Raw genomic sequence first — 23,469 nt, forward strand, 5'->3', positions numbered from 1 at the left:
ATGAAATAATTAACGAGATGTTGCCACTCCTGATGCCTGTCAATACAATGGATAAAAAAGCTATGTCGCAGACTGCATTTCTTGGCAGTTCCATATCACTCTAGCAGACACAGTGCTTTGTGGCCAAAGTGCGTGAGCTCTCCAGCCCACAAACCCTCCTTCCCCTGCACAAAGCTTTGGTATCTCTGCAGAGACTTGCTAAACCTGACTCTCTGATCTGAACGAGTGGTGTAAGAGAAGGTCCTCTGGCCCTTTGTGCATGCTGGACAGGGTCTGGGACCATAGGCGACACTCCTGTGGTCCAGCAGTGCACTGAGACACATGGACCATGGCAAGTCAACAGATACCTACCAAAAGGGAGGTGTTTGCTACTGTCTTCAGAGGACAACTATACAGTCTATCTGCGTGTGTGTTCATATAGTCCATCAAGCTGCCACCACAATCAGCCAAGCATAACAGTCCCACTTAAAATGTACCAACGCTCACAAAAAAGCAACAAGAAATAAATTGCCCTCCTTACAAAAGCCAGTTAAAACAAAAGCAGACGTTTGTGTTTAGTTCTTCCTGAAGGATTTAGAGCATGGGTGAGATTCAGAGGTGGGTGAGAAAATCCCTGCAGAAAAAACAAGTTTTCTTGACAGAATAAGCAGCACAAAGGTAAATCCTGGCTGGAGGGCACATACCTACCTTAAACCTGACTTACATTTATCTTTCCAAGGAAGTGTAAACTGCTTATTTGATTTCTTTCTAGCAGGAAAGATAGCTTGGGAGAGGTAGGGAATGCAAGGTCTTGCTCTGGCCCTTTCTTTCAACGCTCCTCCCTTTTGGAGACAATGAGTCTGAGTAATGTGCTGGAGGGAGTTAATGAACAGGAAATGGTGGAACGAACGACAGAATTAATGAGCAGGAGAGCTGCTCTGGTTTGACTGCCTATTGACACTACCCGTCCACTCAAAAAGGACATTGTGTGCACCTGCTTTCTGGCTTTTAACAACACTGCTCTTTGACCCATTCGTAGAAGTTTCCACACTACCCAGCTACCTCTCTTTCCTTCTGGAGGCTGCAGGTGCCCCCGAAACAGCGTGTTTTCACAACAGCCTGTTGCAAAATAACAGGCTCGTTCTCCTCAGTGGGACTCTCTGCATACTTACTGCGTGTCTGTGTACACAGGGAGAGACAAATCCGTATGCTGTAGCAGCAACTAAGCAATAAATTTTCCCCCAACTGCAGGTGAGTCACAGGAAATTTAATTTACTCTGGTCCTTATCATATAGCAGCAGAGTAAGGCAGGACCCATAATGACCTTTTGTTACAGGGCTCTCTCTTAACTGGTTGAACGAACGCAGCTCTACTTTATATGACAGTCCTTCCTTGGATTCAGATGGAGAATGATGTACCCTGACAAAATTGAAATCTATGTGTACAGGGGAAGAATGGTTTTTATCATTCTATAGGGGATGCTTTGGTAACCATGCCTTGTGGGCTAAATTGGCTATGGTATGAGAAACTTTAAATCCTTAATAGAGGAAGCACCTGATGGGATTAAAAAGATTGAAAATCTTGCAAACCATATCTCACTCCAACACATCAGAAGTGTGCCCTTCTTGATGCAGTAGCTTGTGAAAAAATATTCAAAGAAGGGCTCAAGAGAGACAAATATAATACAGTTCACATCAAACTTGAAAATGTCATTTTCCTTTCACGAGACTGCTGAAAACTTGTTTTCATCTGTAAGATGAATTTACACATTCTGTTGCACCAGTTTTAAAGCTTTTGCCTGTTTAATCGTGTAGATGAACTTTCGGCCACCTGAAAGACAAGCTGAACAAATGAGGCTGCACTGCAGTACAGGATTTCTGCCCTTGGCAGCTCTTCTAAGGGAGAATGATATTTGGCAGGTGGATGCAGCTGGAGAGCCTATTAGTTCTTCTGCAGTGGGAGAGACTGGACCTAATCTCAACCGTTATTAGATATCAGAGAATCTAAAAAGGGGACGTATTTAGAAGGGCTCAGTCATAAGAAAGGCTTCACTCTGAACACGCATCTTATTAGGCCACAGAGAATTCAGTCATGAAACCCAAATTTGTAAGAAATCAGGCATCATGGGTTCCAGAGGTTGTGCTACAGCTTGATTTAAAGGACAGTTAAAACCTCCATTGTTATGAAGACACTTGTGAGCATCCTGAAGGCCAGAAACTACTGATCAAAGGAACTAAAAATCCATTCTTATAGCCTTAAATATGTGATTTGCAATCTTGTGATTAGGGTGCCGAGGCAGGGGAGGACAACATGCAGAGGAATATGTACTATTTCATGATTTCTGAATTTTGGTGGAATCGCCAGCACTAGCACTTTTTAAATGAAGAACAATCTTTTTTTTTTTTTTTTTTTTTTAATGCAAGAACGTTCTAAGAATATGTATTTTGCAAAAAAGCTGACCAGATAGTTGCAGCAACTCTGCCTGGCCTCATTCAATATGAATTTTAAGCAAAAGTGGCAGTATGTCCTTGCAGGGGGGTTGGACTAGATGACCTTTGAAGGTCCCTTCCAGCCCTAACCATTCTGTGATTCTATGTCAGGCCTATGCACCAGAGGTGTGTGTCTATATGCAAACAGCACATATTCTTGTGTTGGTTCAGTGCAGGACACGACCAACGTGTCCTGTAATGAGCTACATCTACAGAGCAATAACCTAGCAGTAGATCAGATCATCTTTACAAAACCTTGGCAGTGAATCAAACCCACACCTCTATCAACCTTCATTAATAAATGCCTTTCTTTAGTTTGGTGTGCATATTTAACCCCTAAATGACAGAAATTTGAACGGACTAATGTGATGACGTGAAGCGATCCATTGTCAGAAAGGTTAACCGTGCAGGCTGCCATAGCTAAAGTCGTTCTGTTTATCCGACTCACATCTGCAAACTTTGCAGACCGCCTCTTTGCTACCGTGTCATTTGGTGGTGTGGCAGATTTGCTCTGTGTATCTGCAGGCTCAGAGGTGGACACTGTGGCATTCCAGCATGATGCCTCTTCAGTTCAGGAATCTGATGAGCTCATGTGTCATTAATATGAGAGGAATGGCTCTTACAAAGGCCAGGAGATGAAAGTCTACAAAGTCTCAGCACATTAAAGAGAAAAAGATAAAATAATTCCTAAATTAGTCCTGGAGGAGAATTCCAATATAAGGAGTAATAAGATGATTGTTGGCTTGTTTTCTTGTCTTATATTCATCTCTAATATGAAGAATTCTCAGAGAGACAAAGATACAGTGTTGGGTCACCTATACATGGCATCTTCTAATGTTGCACTGAGGACTTATCCCACCTCTTCTGACATCTAACCACACTAGCATCCCACCTGACAACTTATTATGGATCCCCACAGGCAGCTTCTGAAAGAATGGTAATGACCCACCTGACCAAGTTTAGTTGTTGTTTTCTTTCTAACCTTCTTTGAGTTATGTTCTAAATACTGAAATGCATCTCATCTCATACATGGTCAAAATTCATTCCAGGTTTTCAGGCAGTCACCGAGTTTTTAAGAGGAATCTCCATACCTCCTCACTATAAATCCATAGAAAATTCGGTCAGGTAAGCTTCATTTTCAGTCCATTTCCAAACTAAAACTGAAAGGAAACCTTTAGGAGTGCTGACATGGATCAACTGTTTGTGCAGATTTCCAGCCTGGAAACTGATGGATGTTAAATAGTTATAGTCTATAGGGATTTATTCCTGCAGCCCCTGCACATGTTATTGGGACTTAATAGAGGATACATTCTACTCGGAGCCAAGGCATTTCATTCAAGCACAAAAAGATGAAGGAGCATATTCTATGAGTCCTTCTTTGATAATACTGTCTGCTTACTATTTCTATAAAACCTATAATGTTTGATTAAAGGAAATTTGTAACTCTCATTTAAGAAAGCACTAGCCTTCCTGAAGTAGTCCCGACTGTAAAGTGTATGGAAAGCAGAACAGTCCAGCAGGTCTGCTGGTGGATTGTCATAAAATACAAAGAGGGTGTTCAGAGATGTGTGAAATATGTGTGCATCACCCAAGAACTGAAATTAAACAAGAAAAAAACCAAACAAGCAAAAAAGATGAAAACTGTTTTTCAGATAGAAAAGACCTGGTACAAATAAACTTCTACTAGTCTTCAAATTCTGAACTGGTAATTCTTTTTAAGTGAAGATCTACAGGATTAAGCCTTCTCTTGCCAGCCTTCCTTTAGAAATTTTTACTTTTGCTGGACACTTGAGTTTCATATGATGAACGTGTTTATGTGAGTCGACCTCTCAATTTCTCGTTAAATTGCACATAAATTTTCTGCTGCAAAAGGCCAGTGCAACACTGACACTTCAGTAAGTGCTTGTCCTACTTTTATTTTCTGGATCTATCTGCAAGTGGGCCACAACATTTCTGTTTCTCAGTATTAAAGAGTAGCCACATGAAAAAGAGCTATTGTTTACACACGATGGAAACGTGAACTATCCATGTCCTTCTAAATCTCTGGAGCTCACGTACTCTGAATTAGCAACTAAACCTCAAACCATTCCTGAAGCTTAATTTACCAGTAACTGAAAAACAATGGGATAATGCAAACCTTATTGCTTCTTTATTTAACCTAATCAAATCTTCAAGTCTTTTCCTTATCTCTAACCTAGCTATGTTGCATGTTCACCCAAAATGTCTTTTCATCTTCCTTATATCCTGGCTATACCCACCACAAAAGAACTGTCAGGAAAGGTTAAAAGACTAATAGTGTCACAGAGAAAAAAGCATGATTTTATCAGGAAAGCTGCAGGCTGTTCTGCTTTTTCCAGAAAAATGAAGGGCAAAGATAACGCAGATAAGGGAAATTCACTGCATCCCCTCAGGTTTCTCCTCAACACAACCTACCACACAGCTACTTTCAGGAGAAATCCTTAGTTTAAGCACATGGTGGCTCCAGGTAAATGCTCACACAGAGAAACAGCTACAGCTGCATTTGCACAGCACTGCATCCAAGTTACCATGCCCCAGGCCGAGGTAGCTGCGTTGACTCCTTGCACATCAGCTGAACTGTGTCAGAAGTTATGACTGCAGACACAGAACTGCGCGAAGCTGGCTATGGGACTTCCAGTGCATGGAGTCATGGCAGGCATGCCAGCCTTGGTGTCGTGGGTTGTCCGAGCACCAGAGACTCCAGGCACTGGAAATAGAGAATTGGTTTCTAGGTCTGTCTTTAAACTAGTAAGGAGATTTATAAAGTAGACGGTCTCTCTCTCTAAGAAGAAATCTGTGCTATGTGTCATTTTAACAATGACAAAGAAGTTCCATGAATGTAGTGTTTGGGAGGAGGAGAGGAGGAGTGTGGCCGAGTGCTGGAGTGGCCATCTCTGCTTGCAGAGCTATCAACCTAATGGCCCATAACATACAAACACCCTCCTCTGAGAGAACCCCTGGCAAAATACAGCAGCACAAACGTGACTAACCTTTATCAGAAACCGGGCTGCTTGCTGGATTTAGCGTCTCTTGCTGGTACAATCGATAAAACACACTGGCCTGTAAGACTATTGGCAAACTCTCCTCCAGTTTTGCCCAGCAACTACAGAGGAGATGCAGACTGAGGTATCAACTACTGGCTAGAAGATGACTACAAACCTCTACATTTTGTGATTCCCAGATGCTAGACTGTATTTTTGACTGGCAGATCTCAAAGCATCTGACAGAGGAGATCAGTGCCAATATTTCATTTGACAAATGAGAAAACTTAAGTACAGAAGTAAGATGACTTATCTAATGTTATCCATAAAACAAGTGGTAGAGACAGCAAAGGAATCACAGTCCTCTGAGTCCCAGGTTCATTTTAGTTGTTTAGTCTATTTGACATTTTTAACTTTCTTACCTTCCATAAAATGATATGGAATTTTGTGAATCAGCTCTGTATGGATCAACTCAGTCTCATGCATATAGGTTGTTTTTTTTAAGCCAGCAAAAGAGCATTTTTATCAAGAGATTTTGATTTTGCAGTCAAACCTTTCTGGAAAAGCTGATGGTGGTGAGGCACTCTGTAAACCTATGAATTGGTCAAGTTTTATACATTGCATGACTTATGTTTGCTTTCCATAGCTTTGCCATGTGTTGAAACAAACTACTCAAGCTACAGGGGAAAATCCATAGATTTAGTCATCTGCCAGACAAGAGGGCCATAAAAGCACAAGCCAAATGACTGCACATTTTCCTTCAATGGCTAACTACAAACACTGGAGCCACAATAACTGACTTATTCTCAGTCAAAGGAGGCACATCCTTTCCAGCCTGTCCGGGGTATTTCAGCACGAGAGAGAATGCTCATGATAAACTCACTGGTAAGCACCCAGGAATGTGCACACCACGTGATGAAGCACGATGCAGATATCCTTGAGCTAACTGCAAACAGGTCGCCTGCAGTGCAGAGCCATGTGGACTTACCACCCCCGTTCCAGAAGCCGTACACTTGGGCTTGCACTGTGCTGCAATTCAGTGAATGATCTCTGCCTCTCGGGATGGCGTTCCTCAATTGAGCAAACTCAGAAATCTATATCCTAGAATTCAGGCATGCTATTTATTGTCTGACAGTCTATTTTAGGTCTTGTTTTGCAAATCATTGAACACCTCCAACTTTTATTAATACCACTGCAAACTGAGAGCTCCGATCGTCTCCTGGGAGCATATAGAATGCAGCAGACCTGGACCTTTGCATTGGTTTTTGACTTTTCCTTTATGATTCTTTCCAATACAATTAAATAACTCCAGTTTCCAAGTCTGTCTTTTCCAGAACGCGAGTCATAAGTCACAATGTAAAAAGCTTCCTTCAATCAGACACAAGATACTGAATTTATGGTTCTGTACTCTTGTTACTAAATAATTTTTTTTTTTCATAAAGAGTGGAAAGGTCAGGATTTTTCTCAACCTCCATTGAGATTTTGAAAAACATTCCTGTCCCAAGTTGGGGCAAACTGATGAACTTGACATTACCCTTATCCCTTTAAATACATTCCAATCAGATCAATTTAAATCTTTAATCTTTTCTTTTTCTGCATTTTAATGTAACACTAAGGTAACACACGGAAATGAAGAATAATGAACAAATTAAATTTCTAACTTTCAAAATATCCCAGGGAAAGACCTACACAAAGAGAAATGTCTTTTCTACTCAAAAATACCCAAAATGAATTTGGGTGATTTACCGAAAACAATTCTGCTCTGCAAGCAGTCTTTCTTTTGATGTATGAATTGTGTTTACTAATAAAAAAGGTTAGCTTGCGAATTTCAGCACCTGCTGTAACTGATTTTTACCTTACCAAAGTCTGAATAAAATGTAGTAAGAAATCAGGAGGGGCAAAGATGACTGAGCAATACTTCACAGTGACAGCTCAGCCTTGCCATTCCAGTGTGGCTGGAACAAGAGATATGAGGACATTCATCACTCCCTGGGAGTTTTTTGCCACTGCAAATAAACACACAATCACTGTCCACCCTGCTGCTTCTCTGCAGGCCCACATGCTCAGAGACAGTGTGGATTTCACCATTTTCTCCTCTACCACATGGAAGGTGGAGACGCCACACAGATTTTCATATGAAGCCTCCCATCTCTGGGCAAATTTAATTCACGATGTTGCAAAAGACTAAATAGCCTTAAGCAAAGGAAAAAAACCCATAAAGATGACTTTCGTAAAAACACAACAAAACAGAACACCCGCCTTTCCCTCAAACCAAACTCTTAATTATGGAAGCAGTGCTAGACACTATGAGATTCAGAAAAGGGAAAAGGACGAGAAACTGAGAGACAGCTCTTCTTTCAACCCGTGTGACATTGCCATTCAGATCCTCAAAAGAAAAAAATCCTCTAGTAAGAGACAGAAAGTCAACAATAAGGTAAATATAAAGTAGAACCTTTTTAAAAAAAACAGTTGCTGTAGAAGGTCGGTTAGGGAGAAGTTTTTTTCTCCTTCAGTTTGGTTTGCCTTTCATCTTCTGATTCCTCCTGACCCTTAATAAATAATTAACCAGCTGTTGAGGCAGGCTCTATGTGATATAGCCATACATCAAACCTAATAGGAAAATCAAAGTTTACTTAAGTACAGAAGGCATTGAGAGAGATCACAGTACAGCAGCAAGAAGGCAGTTCAGTAACATACCCTTTTCACATAGTGAAAAGTTCTTACAAAATGATTTCAGCTGCATATTTATTTTAATATCATTCTTCTCCAGAAGATTTACAACAGAGCTTGAAAATTTCTCATGCAAACATAATTTATTTAAAATAAGATATTGCTAGTAATTAAAATTTATAGTGTAATGTAACATTAAATGCTTTGGTTTTCTATGTTGCCTTTCATCTGAGAATTTCAAAGCAGTTCAGAGCATTAGTGCACATCAAATGGATTTCAAGTTGATTACATACTAGGAAATCTCTTCAGATGGAAACTGAGGCAAAGAGGTAATCAGCTAATTTCAAAAACAACTGGATGTTGCTGGTTGCCCACTCTGGGGTGCTATATCTGATCTGACTTTTAAGAGGGTGATTTTTCAGCGTTTAGCTTAAACAAGTCCCTTCAAGACGGCTGCAAAACTGATCTTCCAGATTCATTCTTCCCCCAAACGCAGACCCACACAACTGGCCCATTTGAGCCCCAAAACACACTCAGTATTTCTGACTCCCTTAACAAAACAGGTATTGGGCCATATATAGGCTGCCTGCCACAACAGTTGAAACATTAAAGTTAAAGAGATAAATGAGTAATTTGGGCCACACATTCCCCAGAGCTGCTTTCAGTCAGTGGAGAGGAGTAATGGCTGTTTGCAGACCTCCTGCTTAGGTGCTGTGACTACATTTCTCCACTGTTTCTATGAAGAGTCACAGAATGTGCCTAAATCCATCCTGTGAGTTGGTCAGCATCGTGATACAACCCATTAGGTCATGAGGCAATTTGTCACTTTCTTAAAATAGAGTTTAATTGAAATAAGCCATTCTCTGTGTAGCAGGATTAATGGAGCTTCGTTACCTATAGATCTGTCTCTGATGGCCCTACATTACCACACTGCAATAGCTTCAGTTCCTCCTACTCATCTCTACTAGCACTTCCCACACTTTGGAGTATCTCCAGTATCTCCCTTCCGCCTCCTCTAAGCTTTCACAGCTCTCCCTCACATCCTCAAGCTACTGAGGAAGAGGATACAGCTGGTTCACAGCCTGCACCTGTGATGGATCTGTCAGCTGGCTTGTGCTAACTGGCCAGTCGAGGGGCCAAACGGAACATATAACTATTGAACTCACCAGCCTGCCCCTGCTGAGGGACTCTTCCACATATCTATCCTTCACCCAGCCACAAGTTTTGTAAAGTTTTTAGGAAATTAATGTCTTTGAGACGTTTACTTTCCTGTCAAATAGGTCTCAAACTGATTAGGAAACTGTCTGACAGATAGGCATGGCAATTGCACAAGGCACAACTCCTAAGGAAACTGGGTTAAGAAAACCAACCAAGCTCTCTAAGGAGAAAGGACAGCTGAGGTTGCAACATTCTCGGTTCTTCTTGGGTTTATTAAAACAAAAAATGGGAAAAACAACACCCTGCATTCTTTGGCATGCTTGAGATGGATAGTGATGGCTATGTGGTTTCTCATTTACACGAAATAAATAAAAGAGAAGGTCAGAGTCTGGCTGGGGGTATACCCAGCACAGCACTGTGCAGGCAAGGGGAGCGTGCTCTGCCCATGCGCCAAGCTTGCCAGAGCACGTAAAAGCAATCGAGGAAGTGCCAAGCCTGAAGTAATCAGCCCCGATGGGAGGCAGCATATATTTTTTCAGCTCAATGTTGCAGCAACCACATCAGTTGGCTTGGAGCACAGGGAAAGGAAGTTCATGTCTGCATGGAGAGTGGGCGTAACAGGCTTGCATCTGCCTGCAGAATACGATGTGGAAATACACGCGAGTTTTCTGTCTGACTCCATTCAGCAGCACGACTAGGATATGAGGGGTATTGGAGGGCAGAAAGAAAGGTTCACTATGGGAACTGAATGAAGAAATTGCTGACCCAAAGCAGTTCTAAATGAGCATTAAGTTAATTAGGACATTGCAGCCAGGAATCAATCTACAGCTTCTGGGGACTTAGGCCACTAGGTCTGACTATATCATCATCTTTGTGGTGTTCAGTAGGGTTCTGCACAAAAACATTTTATTTACAAGTCTACAATTTTCTAATAAGGTTCTGCAAAACAAACATATTAAATTTCATCTAAAAAACCCCAAACAACAGGTCTTTTCAGAGATGGATACAGAATGCAATGTGTGATTTGCAAGCTGTAAATACTTCTAAGGTAACTGTGACACTGGGGTACTGCGCTCTGGCTGCAGGAATGTCACAAGCAAGGTCTGCAAATGCTTAATTGTTAAAAAAAAAACATGCTGAAATTAATTTACTATGAAAACATAGAAGAAAATATTTCAAGTTAGCACCCCTCAGATCTCCAAATGAATGCCTGTGAATGATCTTATCTGTCTAGGCCATCTGATCTTCTATGCAGAGAGTAGGCTGCTTTTCACATTTCTGGCTGTGGTTCTACATTTACAAACATGCAATGAACAAGAAATTCAAAAGTAGATGATGTGAAATGGATTCCCGGGGCGAGTAAGATAAAAGATCAGGCAAGTGATCTGGTGACAAAAAGTCTGGTGTAGATGACTGTGCCATGAGTACAGTGCTGTCTCTTGAAGAAGGGTGTATTACAGGATCTTACTGGATTACTTTTGGGGGCAAGACTGCTGTGAAGGAAAACTGACCCACTCAGAAGACGTGAAAAAGAAAGACCAGATTTCCACCTGGCAGCAGATTGTGAGCACAGTGTTTTGTGAACTGAAGAGACAACAGTACTTTTGTTGTCACTGTCAGATTAAGCACCCACAGCAGGGAGGGAAAGTTCAGGAGAAAACACTGAGAATTGCTTTATTTTAAGAAGTAGGACTTCTTATGTGATATTACTATGACAGCCAAATTGTAACATCTGAAATTGGCAGCCACATGAACAATGACACAGCACAGAGATAATACTCTTCAGGTTTGATGTAAACGATACAGAAATCATCACAAACATTCAGTTTACCATTTTGCTTAGCTAGCGCCGATTAGGGAAATACTATGGAAAATGATAGACAAAATAAAGACCTGAGGAAAACCTCAATATGATTAGAAAAATCATTTTGTTACAATACAGAATGAATGAGATGCAGCGAAAAGATGCCAGCAACTTTTTAGACTTCTTGAAAATGCACCATGAAGATGACAGGGAGAGTAAGCAGTGACCCACACGAGGATTTGAGACTATGCAAATTCTGGAACTAGGTATTTTGTTCCCAGAATCTAGAAACACATTTCCTCCATCTGTTATGCATCAGGATTTCTTTTTTCTCTCAGGGTTGATTTACCCATGTAACTTTTTATTATTTACCTATTTTTGCTGAAAACAACAACTACCATATTCACTCAAACCTTAGTCATCCAAATCAGAGACAGAAACCTTTTTCACCCCAGTGAACAAGTATCTTTGTATACCCTCTAATATTGGACATCCTGGACTCTAGTGCTTCAATGCTGCAGGGAACTGAAAGTCAGTCTAAAATCTTTCAAAGGACTGTTAGCAGGGAGAAAAGTGAGAAGCTAAGGTAGCAAGCTATTGGGAGTCATTTATTATCACGTAAGAACTCAGCATTACAGAGCTGTAATTGAATATTACACCTCTAACTTTGCATGTGGTTGTGATAGAAACATTTAATATTCCCCACTACTCTGTTTCCCAGCATACTGAAAAAAAAATGAGAAAGATTCTTCAGTGACTCACCCTATTTCAGTTGCCCAAAACACCTGACCAAGAGCAAAGACAAGAATATTCTTTCTGGGCTAAACCATGTTCTGTTCACTGAAATAATATATAGCAGCTTCCACCACATTTTGCCCACTTATTTGGAGAAGGGCAAACTACCTTTTAGTGGGGATGTAAACAGTATTTTCAAAGATGTTTTCAAATATCTGGGCAAAGAGCTAGACACGTTACCCAAATCAGATAGAATGGCTCATTACTGGCATGGATTAAAAAGCAGCCCTTCTGGCTATGAGCTTCAGGTACATCCCGCAGCATGCAGATAAAGAAGTGTATCATCAAGCTTCTTAGGTCTAGAGAGATATAACTGTGTCCTTTCAGATATAGGGGGATTTAAAATATTTTTTTTTAAGTTTGAAAACGTGTGATATCTTATATTTCATGTGTTCAGCAGGCACATATGTTAACTGAAGGAAAAAGTCTTAGTCAATGGAAGCTTGCAGGAAAGGTGTTAAATCTCAGTTTCTCCATAAATGAGAAATATTTTCCAGTCATTATGTCTCTCTCTTAACTTGGCATACATACAACTACTCTGTGCTTTGATGTGCTCATTTTGGACTCAGAATGCTGTTTGTACAGAGAGCAAGGCATGAAATAAGCCATTAACAGGGGCAGAACTGCAATTTCTGGGCCAGGGGAAAAAGAGCAATGTGTTTCTCAATTCTGCCAATATGAACAAAACTTCACCTCTTTGCATTTTGTTTTATTTACCTCGAACTTGCCACTGTTCCCTTAAGGAAGAGAAAATATATGATAATTTTGAGGGAATTTTTTTGCTGGCCCTGATTCTTAATATAGCCGTGTCTGGATAGGTTTTGCAGAATTACTATCCAGAAAAACATGTCAAGGGTAGATTCCACACAAACATTGAGCCCCGGAGCACCAAAAGGCATGCAGTTCAAGAAATCTGCAAATCTAAACCAACTGTGGTTGTGTGGTTTTCATGACTGACATCAAACTTCAAGCTTTGAAAAGACTGTGAATATTAATTATCTGTGACCCTGCGACTCTCAAAACTGATTCATCTATGTTAGCTGATTTGGGAACAGGAAAATAATCTTTATTTCTTACATGTTAGAGGGAGGAGGCCCTGGTGGAATCATATCAACAAGTAAATCTACAGAAACAGAAGTTCTAGCACTGACTTTGATGAGAAAAAAGTCGGAGAAAGACTGACAACTTCAGAAACGCCTGTTCCTCATGAACAAATAATGACAGGCAAGTTAGGACAGTGCTCTCAGAGAAGTTAGCCTATAAAGCCTTTATGAGAGAACTGCACACTTTGAGTTTTAAAAAGCTTGGTCCAAATCCTATCTTAGCTGGCTGCACAGACTTCTGAATACAGCACTCTAGGGTTACACATGAACAGCTGAGATCAGTCAACACAGCATAAAAATATTTAGAATGTCTAGATATCTAACAAGCCCATCGTGAAACCTATCGGGCTAATGATAAACTGCTGGTCTCAGTCAGTTATTTCCACAACTGGTTCAAGAAGTATTACCAAGCACTTACTGCATTGGTTATCTTTCCCCTGGGTTCTGCAATCTTGCCCTATTTACACTACATTATGTACAAACCTCTTAGTTCATAGCATTTATTTCCTTCTGCAGGCCCAGGGACTTCATTTCTCTTTCCTAAAAAAAGAAAATCTGAAATGCCCAAAGCCCAAATAACATTCCCTATACAAGAAGCCTGTACAGCTACTTGTAGTTGGAGCAATATTACCCAAAGTGTCTAACTGCTACTGATTTCTGCTTGAAATGCTAACTGCTATAGAAAACCATATTAGGTGTCTTTTTGCTGTTCTCTATGCCCAGGATACCTTTAGAAATCTGCCTCTTCCATGCTGAAATCTCTCAATGAACAGAAGAACAAAATGAGGGGATCAAACAAAGTATACACTTTTTGCAGCAGAATTATCACTTTAAAAAACTGCAGCTGAACTCTTCACAACAATAGTATTTATAACAGATAAGAGTCAGGGCCTATTTCAAATACTACTGAGATAACATGGCAAGACCATTTCTGGAGAGAAGCCTCCGTCCAGTTTGCTCACAGTGTGGGCAGAATTATCTTGTGTTTGCACTTGCCTAAGTAGTCCTGTGCTCTCAAATCAAAACGCATCTTCACAAATACAGTCTCCTAAATCAAAAGTTTATCCATGCTGTAAGAACTAAGCCCTTCTCTTCCTGCTAATGTCAGCAGAGAAAGAGTCTATACTAACAATGACCCTTGCATTAATGCTCCACTGCTGGAAGTGATAATGGAAAAAAACCAAAAAAAATTCAGAGACCATGCTAGGTCCCAGAAACACCCCCTTTTTTTTTTTTTTTCCACTGCAACCTTAATAGCAGTGATGGTACAACCATTTAGTTGTTCTTGATCTCCTGCCCACTGCAAGCCAAAGCAAAGGAGGACCTGTTTACAAGAACAGGTCACGTGCTATTTGCAATTTAAAAGGGGCCTGAACTGCCTTCCATTTTAAAAAAGGATCTCTGAGAGGAGCCAGTGAGATTGGTTAAACACACAAAAACACCATAGGAACAAAGCCATGTGGCAGTATTTCTTTGACACAATGAAGTCCCACAAGGGATCAAACAATGCCCAGGGCTGGCAGCCCATGCTTCACTGAACCACATCTGAAACTATCAAAGGCAAAACAACTCCCAAAGACGGACAGATCTGGAGGCAGATAGAAAAATGAGGAGAGATCACAAAATGCACTCAGAATTTTTGATAATGAAACAAGATCAGCAATTTGCCTGTTTGCACACATACTTGGTGAGGTGAAGTACCCGCTCGCTCTGCTGGCCTTGCCACACACAAGCAGGGACACTCCTCCAGGGGAGAAAAGGGAAAATGCTTTCACTGGGCCTTTTGTAAGGTCTGCAGTAGGTACAGAGCAGTAATGTACCTATAGCCCCATCCCTGGCAGTGTTCAAGGCCAGATTGGATGAGGCTTTGGGCAACCTGGTGTAGTGGGGTTGGAACTAGATGATCTTCAAGGTCCCTTCCAACCCTAACCATTCTATGATTCTATGAGGCTCTTGGAGGACACCGTATAGCTTTCAAGCATAAAGCTGCTTGATGTACAGAAAGATCACACATGCTATTCTTAGAAAGGGACCAAGGACAGGAGGCCTGGATTAAGCAGAGCTCTTCTCCCTGTCCCTTTCACATTCAGACAGAAGTACATAAACATCATGTCCCAAGGAACATGAGCAGGACATTTTAACAGTAGTACCTCATCACACCTCCTTTCTCATAGCTTGCTGTTGTATTTACACTTACTCCCTCCCTTCTCCCAAGCTACTTCCCACCAGAAGCAATGATATTTCTATGCAGTCTAAACTGGCAGCTTTTGTGTTTTGAATTTCCATTTCTGCATTGCTCTAAAAGGATTGTTCAATTCTGCATAAAATGTCCTTACCATTCTAGGTGATTTTCAACAAAGGCAGACATGGGGCTGATCTGTACAGTGTAAGTGTCATTGGCTGAATACTCAAACAGCCCGTAATAGGGATTGAAGAGCTCCTGAGACAGAAGGAAGAAGAATTCTCGGGAGGGGCCACTGTAGTCCAACCTGGGAAAAGGCAAAAAAGATAAAATGAGGCTCATTCCTATTTCAGTGTATTTCCTGGGTTTTGCTTACATTGGCTGCTGTCTAACACCTTCCCCTGTGCAGTCAAGCGTTTCTAACGTGGCGTATCCAAAGACACAGTCTAGCCCCAAGGATGCTCTCTTAGCTATAGGTATAACCTAAAGGCCAATGCTCAACGAGACCAAGTCCCAACAGAACTGCATCTCTTAGAACAGTGATTCTTCAGTTGTTCCATCCAAGATCTTCTACTTTTCTGACAGTTTCAAATATATGTGGCACATCTTAAGCTGTGCTTTGCTGTTGCATAATTTTGCTCAGTAGTCACCTATTTTCCTTGTTTTTTTTTTTTAAACTCAATTTTTAAATCAAGCTGTTTCCAATTATCTCAACTTGAAAAAAAACCTCCACAAAAACCTTCATGAATGCATTAAATCCAACTGTGATGGATTTATTAAAAACAGATCATCCTCTAATAATGGTAGGTAGGCTTTTCAATCTAAATAAATCTACACGTAGCAATATGAACAAATGATTTGTAGCCATTTATCATGTGTGCCAAAAGATTTTCTGAGGTGGTTACTATTCCTTCCACTTAACAAATGTAAAGTACGTGGAAAACTCTGCAGCTGGATCAGAATGCTCTGTACTATGTTTGAAGTTACAGAAGCATAACCACAAGGGGTTGAACGATCGATTTGTCCAACTAGAAAGATGATAAAGGGCAGGCTGGCCCATCCTCCTCTGTTTTATATCTGGAGATTCGTACTTTTCTCTTTGAGCAGCTTTAGCTCTAGGATCATGCAGTGAGACTAAAGCCACAACAGCAAAAAGGGGTGGCAATAAGCCCACATGAACCACCAGTGCTAACCATGTAACAGATCTGGTTCAATGGATATTAAAACATTAGGCTAAGCCTGATGATGGCTGGAGTAAAGAACTACAAACACCACCTCTCTATATTCAAAAACCTCCCAGAAAAGACTAGATATTGCATTTCTGGGCAACACATTAACTCATCATAAAGACTTCATAGTTCATTTTCAACGTAATTTTGGCTTTGAAAAACATGGGAAGCTGTGCCCGTGCAGCATCATGTGGCCATACAGCATCAACTCTTCTTTTCAGGAGGCAACTGGTATCTTGGAGACCCTCCAGCAGAACCTATATTAGCATTAAACAGCAGAAACCCTAGGGGAATGTATTTTCAAATGTAAATGAATCAGTGAAGAATGAAGAAATTTGCAAATCAAATTGGTTTGTAATTTCTCCTGAGGATACCATGCCACACACAGTAAAAGTTATTAGAGATGTAGGGAAAACCACATTACTTTGGCCAGTATTAGCATACTAGAACACTATTCCAAAAAAGCAAACTGAGGTATGCTGCATGTTTATTCTTTACTAGAAAGCCAGAGGCAAAACCAGCTGTGAAAGACAATCTCTGTTAAATAATACTGAATCCATGGAGTATAAAAAGAAAGAGTTAAGAAAACCTCTGATACTGAGGTCCTCCAGTGACTCTCTTTGAAGCTGGTGACTTCTGTTTTCTGCTGGACCTAACATGTCCCAGAGAAGCCCAGCTCAGCAGAAGCTCTTCACCTGACATGCCACCTCAGAGCTGATAGTGTCAGCAGTTGTTGGACATGCAGAGTCCCAGATCCTTACTGTTCTGGTACCTTTAGAACTGAAATCCTATCCATGTGGTGTTGGTTGTTTTGTTTTGTTTTGAAAAAGGAAACTTTATATAAAAAGCTATTGAAATACGATTTCAAGCCTTTGTTATATGGAACACGAACAATGGTCTTACCATTATAAAAGCATACGGATTAAGCCTCAATTACAATATAGCTCTTGAGGTGAGCCACGGTGGCTTTGAAGGGTTCTGTTTAGATTTGGAAACAAAAGGTCAGGGGCTGGCTTTTATCATACAAGAATGGCTTGTGGATTTGTAAGGTTGGCACAAAGTCTCCTGACAAAAGGCCTTCTAAAGAGACTTCTATTACTTTTAGCTTCCAACTGGGTGAATTTAACTGCAAGGACTGAACAGCATTCATTTTTCTCACGTCAGTCAGAAATGAGAAGTCCACATATGGATAACAAATGATCATTAGATGGCATGCAAAGCAAAAATTTTTTAAGCAAAACCAGATCTATTTTGAAGAGTTAGAGTAAAGAAAAGGAGTAATAAAAAGGTCTGGTTTCTAATTAGAGCCCTGAGACTGATTCAGTGCGTAAACATGGGCCTGTAGTTCAGTTTTGCCTTCCAGCCAGTCAAAATACCAACGGCAACAAGATGACATTAGATTTAACTACTTAAATTGTCACTTTGAGACATCTAGATGGAAGGTGCACAGGAAAACGAAGCACTATTACTATTGTTATTTTAAAAAAATGTTTGAGCTGATTAAGATGAATCACATACTCAGAGGTAAAACAAAACCAAAGAAACATTACGTAACAAGAGAGGCTTGGCCTTAGTCAACTCTATAAGTGTTTTGCAACAGAACAGCTACTTCAAAACTGATAGCATTTAGTGGTTTCCTACCCTTCCTCGCCAACAAACGTGACGTAGAGTTTGTTCCGCTGGAGCTCCTTGCGTGAATATGCCATTACCTGGTTGAAGGTGCCTTCCAGCAAGTGGTCACGTCGTATAATTAACCTGAAAAGTGAGGCAGAAACAGAGATCTAATGATTGAGTCTTGCGTGAGCCTGTGAGGCTGAAGGTAAACAAGAGCTGGTAGAGAGATACTCATTCTCAGAGAAGTTAATAAAGTTGCATCCAGTGGTGCACACGCTACTTGACCATTATGGCTTTTGATTGAGTTATTTCATTAGGCTTTTCTATATGCCTCAAAGGTGAATTTCTTCACAGTGCTGTGATTAGGTTCAAAGTGTTGCTCTACTTAAGACTCTCTTTAACACCCTCTAGGTACAAATTTGTATGGTGGAGGGGGCTGTGAGTTTCCTGACTACATGACGTCACAGCTTTCTGGGATTGGCCCCAAACTCACTCTGGATTTAATTCAGTGAATGCTCATGGAATTACTGCTTCTGTAATAGCGTAAGCAAAGGGAGTATCAGCCTCTGTTTATACAATACACCTCTCAGTCCCCTGCCAAACTCTAAAACAACTTAATGAATAGTATATTTAAACACCATCTACACAAGAAATCCTTCTTGTTCATATGTTCATGAACGTTTTAAGACAAGACTTTCTAAAATGTATTTCGTGTCTGCCTTGGAGCCACTTAGCAAGACACCAAAAGGGATAACCAACAGCTAGGACTCCCCACCTCTGCAAGAACGATGACGTTTGCCTGAAATAAATTGCTTGGCTTCCTAATTTTTTTTTTTCCACAACAGATGTGATTTGGTAGGAAGCCAACCTGATGCATAAACTCAACCAGATGCCCAGGAAATACTTTTAGAAACACATAGTCCTTTGACCAAGTTGAATAACTAGATAGAGCACAAGTAGGTACAGACTCAAAAACTATCAAGATGTGTGGAAAACAAACTCCACAACCAAGCGACAGAGATTCCCAAAATACATGAAGAGAGGCAGAAATGCCTCTAGTTCAAATCTAGGAGGGCTACCAACACAAAGAACTACTGAAAATTAAACCTGCATGTAAAGGATAACTTCTATAGGGTCATACTCTGGTCCTGAGTTATGCTGATATGTAGATCTAAAGGATTTGGAGTCACTCCATCATTACAATGACATAGCTGTTTATAATCTCTAATGGATGTTTGCCTGAATGGATGATTTTCCTACTAGCAAATTATAGGTAGGAATGCCAACATCCTTGTTAAATAGGTAGAGAATGAGAGTGTAAGAGAATATGAAACTTTAAGAAATAAAACTTCCACACAAAGCCCTCTTGAAGGTCACTCTTGTGTAGGATATACTAAGATATTATCTCGCCCTGATGGTTCATGTACAAAATGAAATCTCGGGTGTGTTTCTCCTTCCCTATCAGTGTCTTTGTTCAGCGATAATGATAAAAGACAAAGTTGCACCATGTTAGACTATGTGAATGACTCGTCATAATACTCACTTAATTTTACCTGGACCTTGCCCATACCCTTTGGCTTCAAGTTTTCGATAGAAATTGCGCAGCTTGGCTTCGAAGTCCCTCCTGTATGGAGAAGGTGCTCTTGCACTTGCTCGCTGCAGTCCTGGCGGGAAAATGAACAGCATCCTAAAGTGTAAGGAGCTTTAAATTTTTCCAAATCATGCAGCTGATGTTTCCAGACAGAACTGGCTAACAAATGCATTAGGAACTTTTTACAGGTATACAGTGCACTCAGTATCATTTTTGTTCTACCTGGCATTAATGGAGTTGTAAGTTCCTATAATTCAGTGATTGCAATGACCTCCAGGGGCTGTATCTTCTTCATCAAAAGAATTGTTAAGCTTGCCTTGTATGTGCCTTTGTGTTGCCTCAGTCTTTAACTGTGATTGATCTGAACGGAAATTCAAGGATCAGAAAGGCATAAGAAAGACTGACATGCATAACTCCCACTCATGGTCATTGGTATTTAGGTTTTCTTTCCCTTTTGCACTTCTAAGAGATCTCTCTCCTCTGCATTGTAAAGGAGACCTCCTTACTTGGCAGGATTAAACCTCTGGAGCTCAAAGCAAGGCTTCTCACTGGAGCCTAGCACCCTAGCCAAGCTGGGAATTAGGTTTCCCTGTTAATCTGACTGTATATTAAACACTTCCAGCTATCAACACAAAAAACCTTTTGTGGCATGAAGAAGAATTTCTGTCAGCAAGAAATGCTACATTTTCCTATTATGATTCACACAAACAGCAGATTTTTAGCAATTTGGGACCTGCTTTGTTTTGAAATCTGCATTATCAAAGTAGCTGATTAGTCCTTTTGTGTAAACAAGTGCCATGCCATAAAGGGTGAAAGAATGGATCCATGAAATCCCATTTCCCTATCTCATTACAGAAGACAATAAAAACAAGCCTTTTTATGAGAAATCTGGCAGAAAATCGTCCACAGGAAGGAAAAAAAGAAAAATTATAATAGTGGGACAAAGTATTGTCATTGCTGGGAGAGAAGGACATTACTAATTTTATCTGCTGGTAAAACAGAAAGGCATATTTATGTGCAGTGCAAAGAGAATCCTTTGCACCACTTCTTTTCTTCTGTTAGACTTTTTTTCCCTTAGGACATAAGAGAATGGTTGCTCTCATGGGCTATGAAACCAGTGGCAGAAATAAGCAAGCAGACAGTATATTGCTGGAAATTAATATTTGCCCTTCTTGTGTTTTCACAAGAACAGGTAAAGTCCAGTGCAGTTCTTCTAACATTTTCTTAAGCCATGTTCTCGCCAAATACTTAGATTCTTGTCTTGCAGGAGACTTGTTTATGACCTCTCCTGATGTAGAGGAGGGGAACTGTATTAACAATGGTGTTAAAACTCGTCAATGAATACAGGATCTTCTGACAAAACACTCTCCTCCTACAGACAAAGGTTAAGCATTTAACTTCTTCACATCAAAAAACCTTCCTATTTTCCACTGCCACCTCTGAGATTTGAATGTCTCTTATCCATTAATTTTGTTTGAAATCAGATAATTTAAATGAATGTTAAAAAAGCTCAGCCAAAAATCTATTTCTTCAGATTCACATTTCTGTCGATTCTCTCAAAATGGCCACTGGACACAGTCACGTAGTGAGACTGTGGTGGGGGTTGTATATCTTGGCAAAAGGAAGACATTAGCTCCTCAAATTTCTATAGCATAAACAATAACTACAGACACATGCCACAGCTGGAAATAACCTTCTCAGACAGCACGTCTTTCTGGAAAATACGTTTCCTGTCAAACCTAAGTTAATGGGCTCAACACAGGAGGTCAGAGTAGATGATCAAGATGATCCCCTCAGGTCTTAAAATAGATGAGTCTTGGGAAGAAGAGAAGTCTTTGGAACACCAAGGGGAGGAGACTGAACTTTACAGGAGTACTGGAAGTACTGCAACACACCTTTGATTTGCAAGTTGCTCTTTGCTCCTGTCACGTAACGTGAATACGCTTCCATGTCATTAAGTTATGTTTGGAGTGTACCATTCTCTTATTCTAATCCTTTCCAACTATGTAAAAAGCAGGAAAATACCTTCTTCCATATGGGCAATTTCTGATCTCTGTGCTTCATCCACTGTTAATGTTTCAACAGATACATAACAGCAAGGGTAACCGAGCCAGTGAAAGAGCAGCTGCGGCCAGGTTCGGAGTGGGCACTGGAATTAGCAGGCTGACAATTGATGCTGGCTCTGAATCTCCCTCTTTGTATTTATTAGGAGAAATACCACAAATGCAAGATTTTGTATTATTTTCCTCATCTCCTTACCTGGAGAGTTTTGGGGTGATGAACAAGGAGAGCAGCGAGGAGAGAAACTGTAACCAGGATGGAAGGCAGCCTGCAGTGGTATGTAGGACATAATATCCTCTTCAAAAAGGCTGCATGGAAGAAATGATAGGGAGAGGTTTGGTTCACATTCATCACACGAAGGAATGCAGATATGCAGTACGGTGCAAGTTTGCTGTGGTCCTAAGTCTGGGTATATCTGAACTCATGGATTCATAAAATCCTTAAGTTTCCCAAATCACGTATGGTCACCAATAACAAAGAAGAACAAAATGAATTTTATTAGACATTTCATGCTAACACAGTGCCTCAATCTACTGATACAGATCTGAGGCTATGCAGTAAACAGGGACAACTTCGACATGTTAGAACTGAGAAGCAAAGATACACACATCTGTCTGTCAGGTTGTTTTTCTTGGGTCGTACATTTTCATACAGCTCAGCTCTTTGACCGTTTGGATTAAGTTGATGGGAGTAAGTTGTAAACTTCTTGCATTAGGCAGTGCTATATAGCATACCAAAACCACCTGGGCAATGCAACATTTTCCAAGTAAGAAATAAATAAACAATAAAATAAATCCTTATCTGTGCTAAACAAAAGTAGCTAGGACCTAAAGACCAAGCTCTCTGGTCCCAGTAAAAATTAAAGCCTTATCTAAATTACCCAAACAATGCCCATGGCACTATACATCAAGGTTTCATTAGTGTGACATGGCCCTGCATGTGTGAGCAGCTCTGCTATGGTAAAACTAGCAATTTCATGAGCAGTTAAATTATTTACTTGTATTGAGAAAGACAAGTTTTTTCCTCTTTTTTCTTTTTTTAAGGAGAAAAAAAAAAAGGAAGTAAGAATTTTTACATTAAAAGGAAACATTTTGACCAGATTCTTTTTTATCATCTGCTTGATGGTAACAGCTGTATTGATTGAGCTGGCTGGGGACGGAGTTTACTGCACTGATGGAGGCTGCCTTCCAGGACGTAAGAGTTGACAGATATGCTCTGGCTGAATTATTCTGGATAACAATGAATCCTATTCTAATGACCTGGAAGATTTAACAAAATCTTTTCAATTATGCTGAGAAAGAGCAAGCCAACTTCTCTGGTACCGTAAGTAATGACGTTGTGCTTTTGATCAAATGGATTACCTCAGCAGAATTACTAAATCTGCATCACAGGACAATTTTTCAAGCCCATGTGTACCCTCTGTCCGAATGTAATGGATCTTCTCCCTGAAACATAAATTATGTTATTGAGAAGAGAAGAAAGAAAAAGAAGAAGAAAACATGCCATTATCAAGACATGAACTACACACAGAGTTATTATTCCTTGGTATTTGCCAGTTCCTGTTTCTCTCCGTACAAAAATGGCAAACATCTTAACTGCCTGATTCATTTTTCTAGTCTCACTAACAAACTTGCAAAAAAGAACCTATTTTTATCACTCAGTTTCCTGATCCAAAAGCAAGAGATATTATACCATATTTTAGAAAACAGAATGATTCTTAGTCCTCTAAGCTCACGTGTAGCACTATAGCTAAGGTCGCAGACAATTTTTTTAAGGCTACAACTAATATACCACC

General features: G+C 40.3%; 1 protein-coding gene across 1 annotated transcript in view; it reads right to left on the bottom strand.

Moving 5' to 3' along the window:
- The window catches only part of HECW1 (HECT, C2 and WW domain containing E3 ubiquitin protein ligase 1), a 179,665-nt gene that overhangs the window by 20,669 nt on the left and 135,527 nt on the right, over positions 1–23,469 (bottom strand). The window contains 5 exon segments of the mRNA XM_086614549.1: positions 15,334–15,486; positions 18,050–18,163; positions 19,566–19,686; positions 21,873–21,982; positions 23,036–23,119. Of these exon segments, the coding sequence (XP_086470675.1) occupies positions 15,334–15,486; positions 18,050–18,163; positions 19,566–19,686; positions 21,873–21,982; positions 23,036–23,119 (582 nt within the window).

This window comes from Tauraco erythrolophus, chromosome 7, assembly GCF_009769465.1.
Source record: "Tauraco erythrolophus isolate bTauEry1 chromosome 7, bTauEry1.pri, whole genome shotgun sequence".
Classification (NCBI taxonomy): Eukaryota; Metazoa; Chordata; class Aves; order Musophagiformes; family Musophagidae; genus Tauraco; species Tauraco erythrolophus.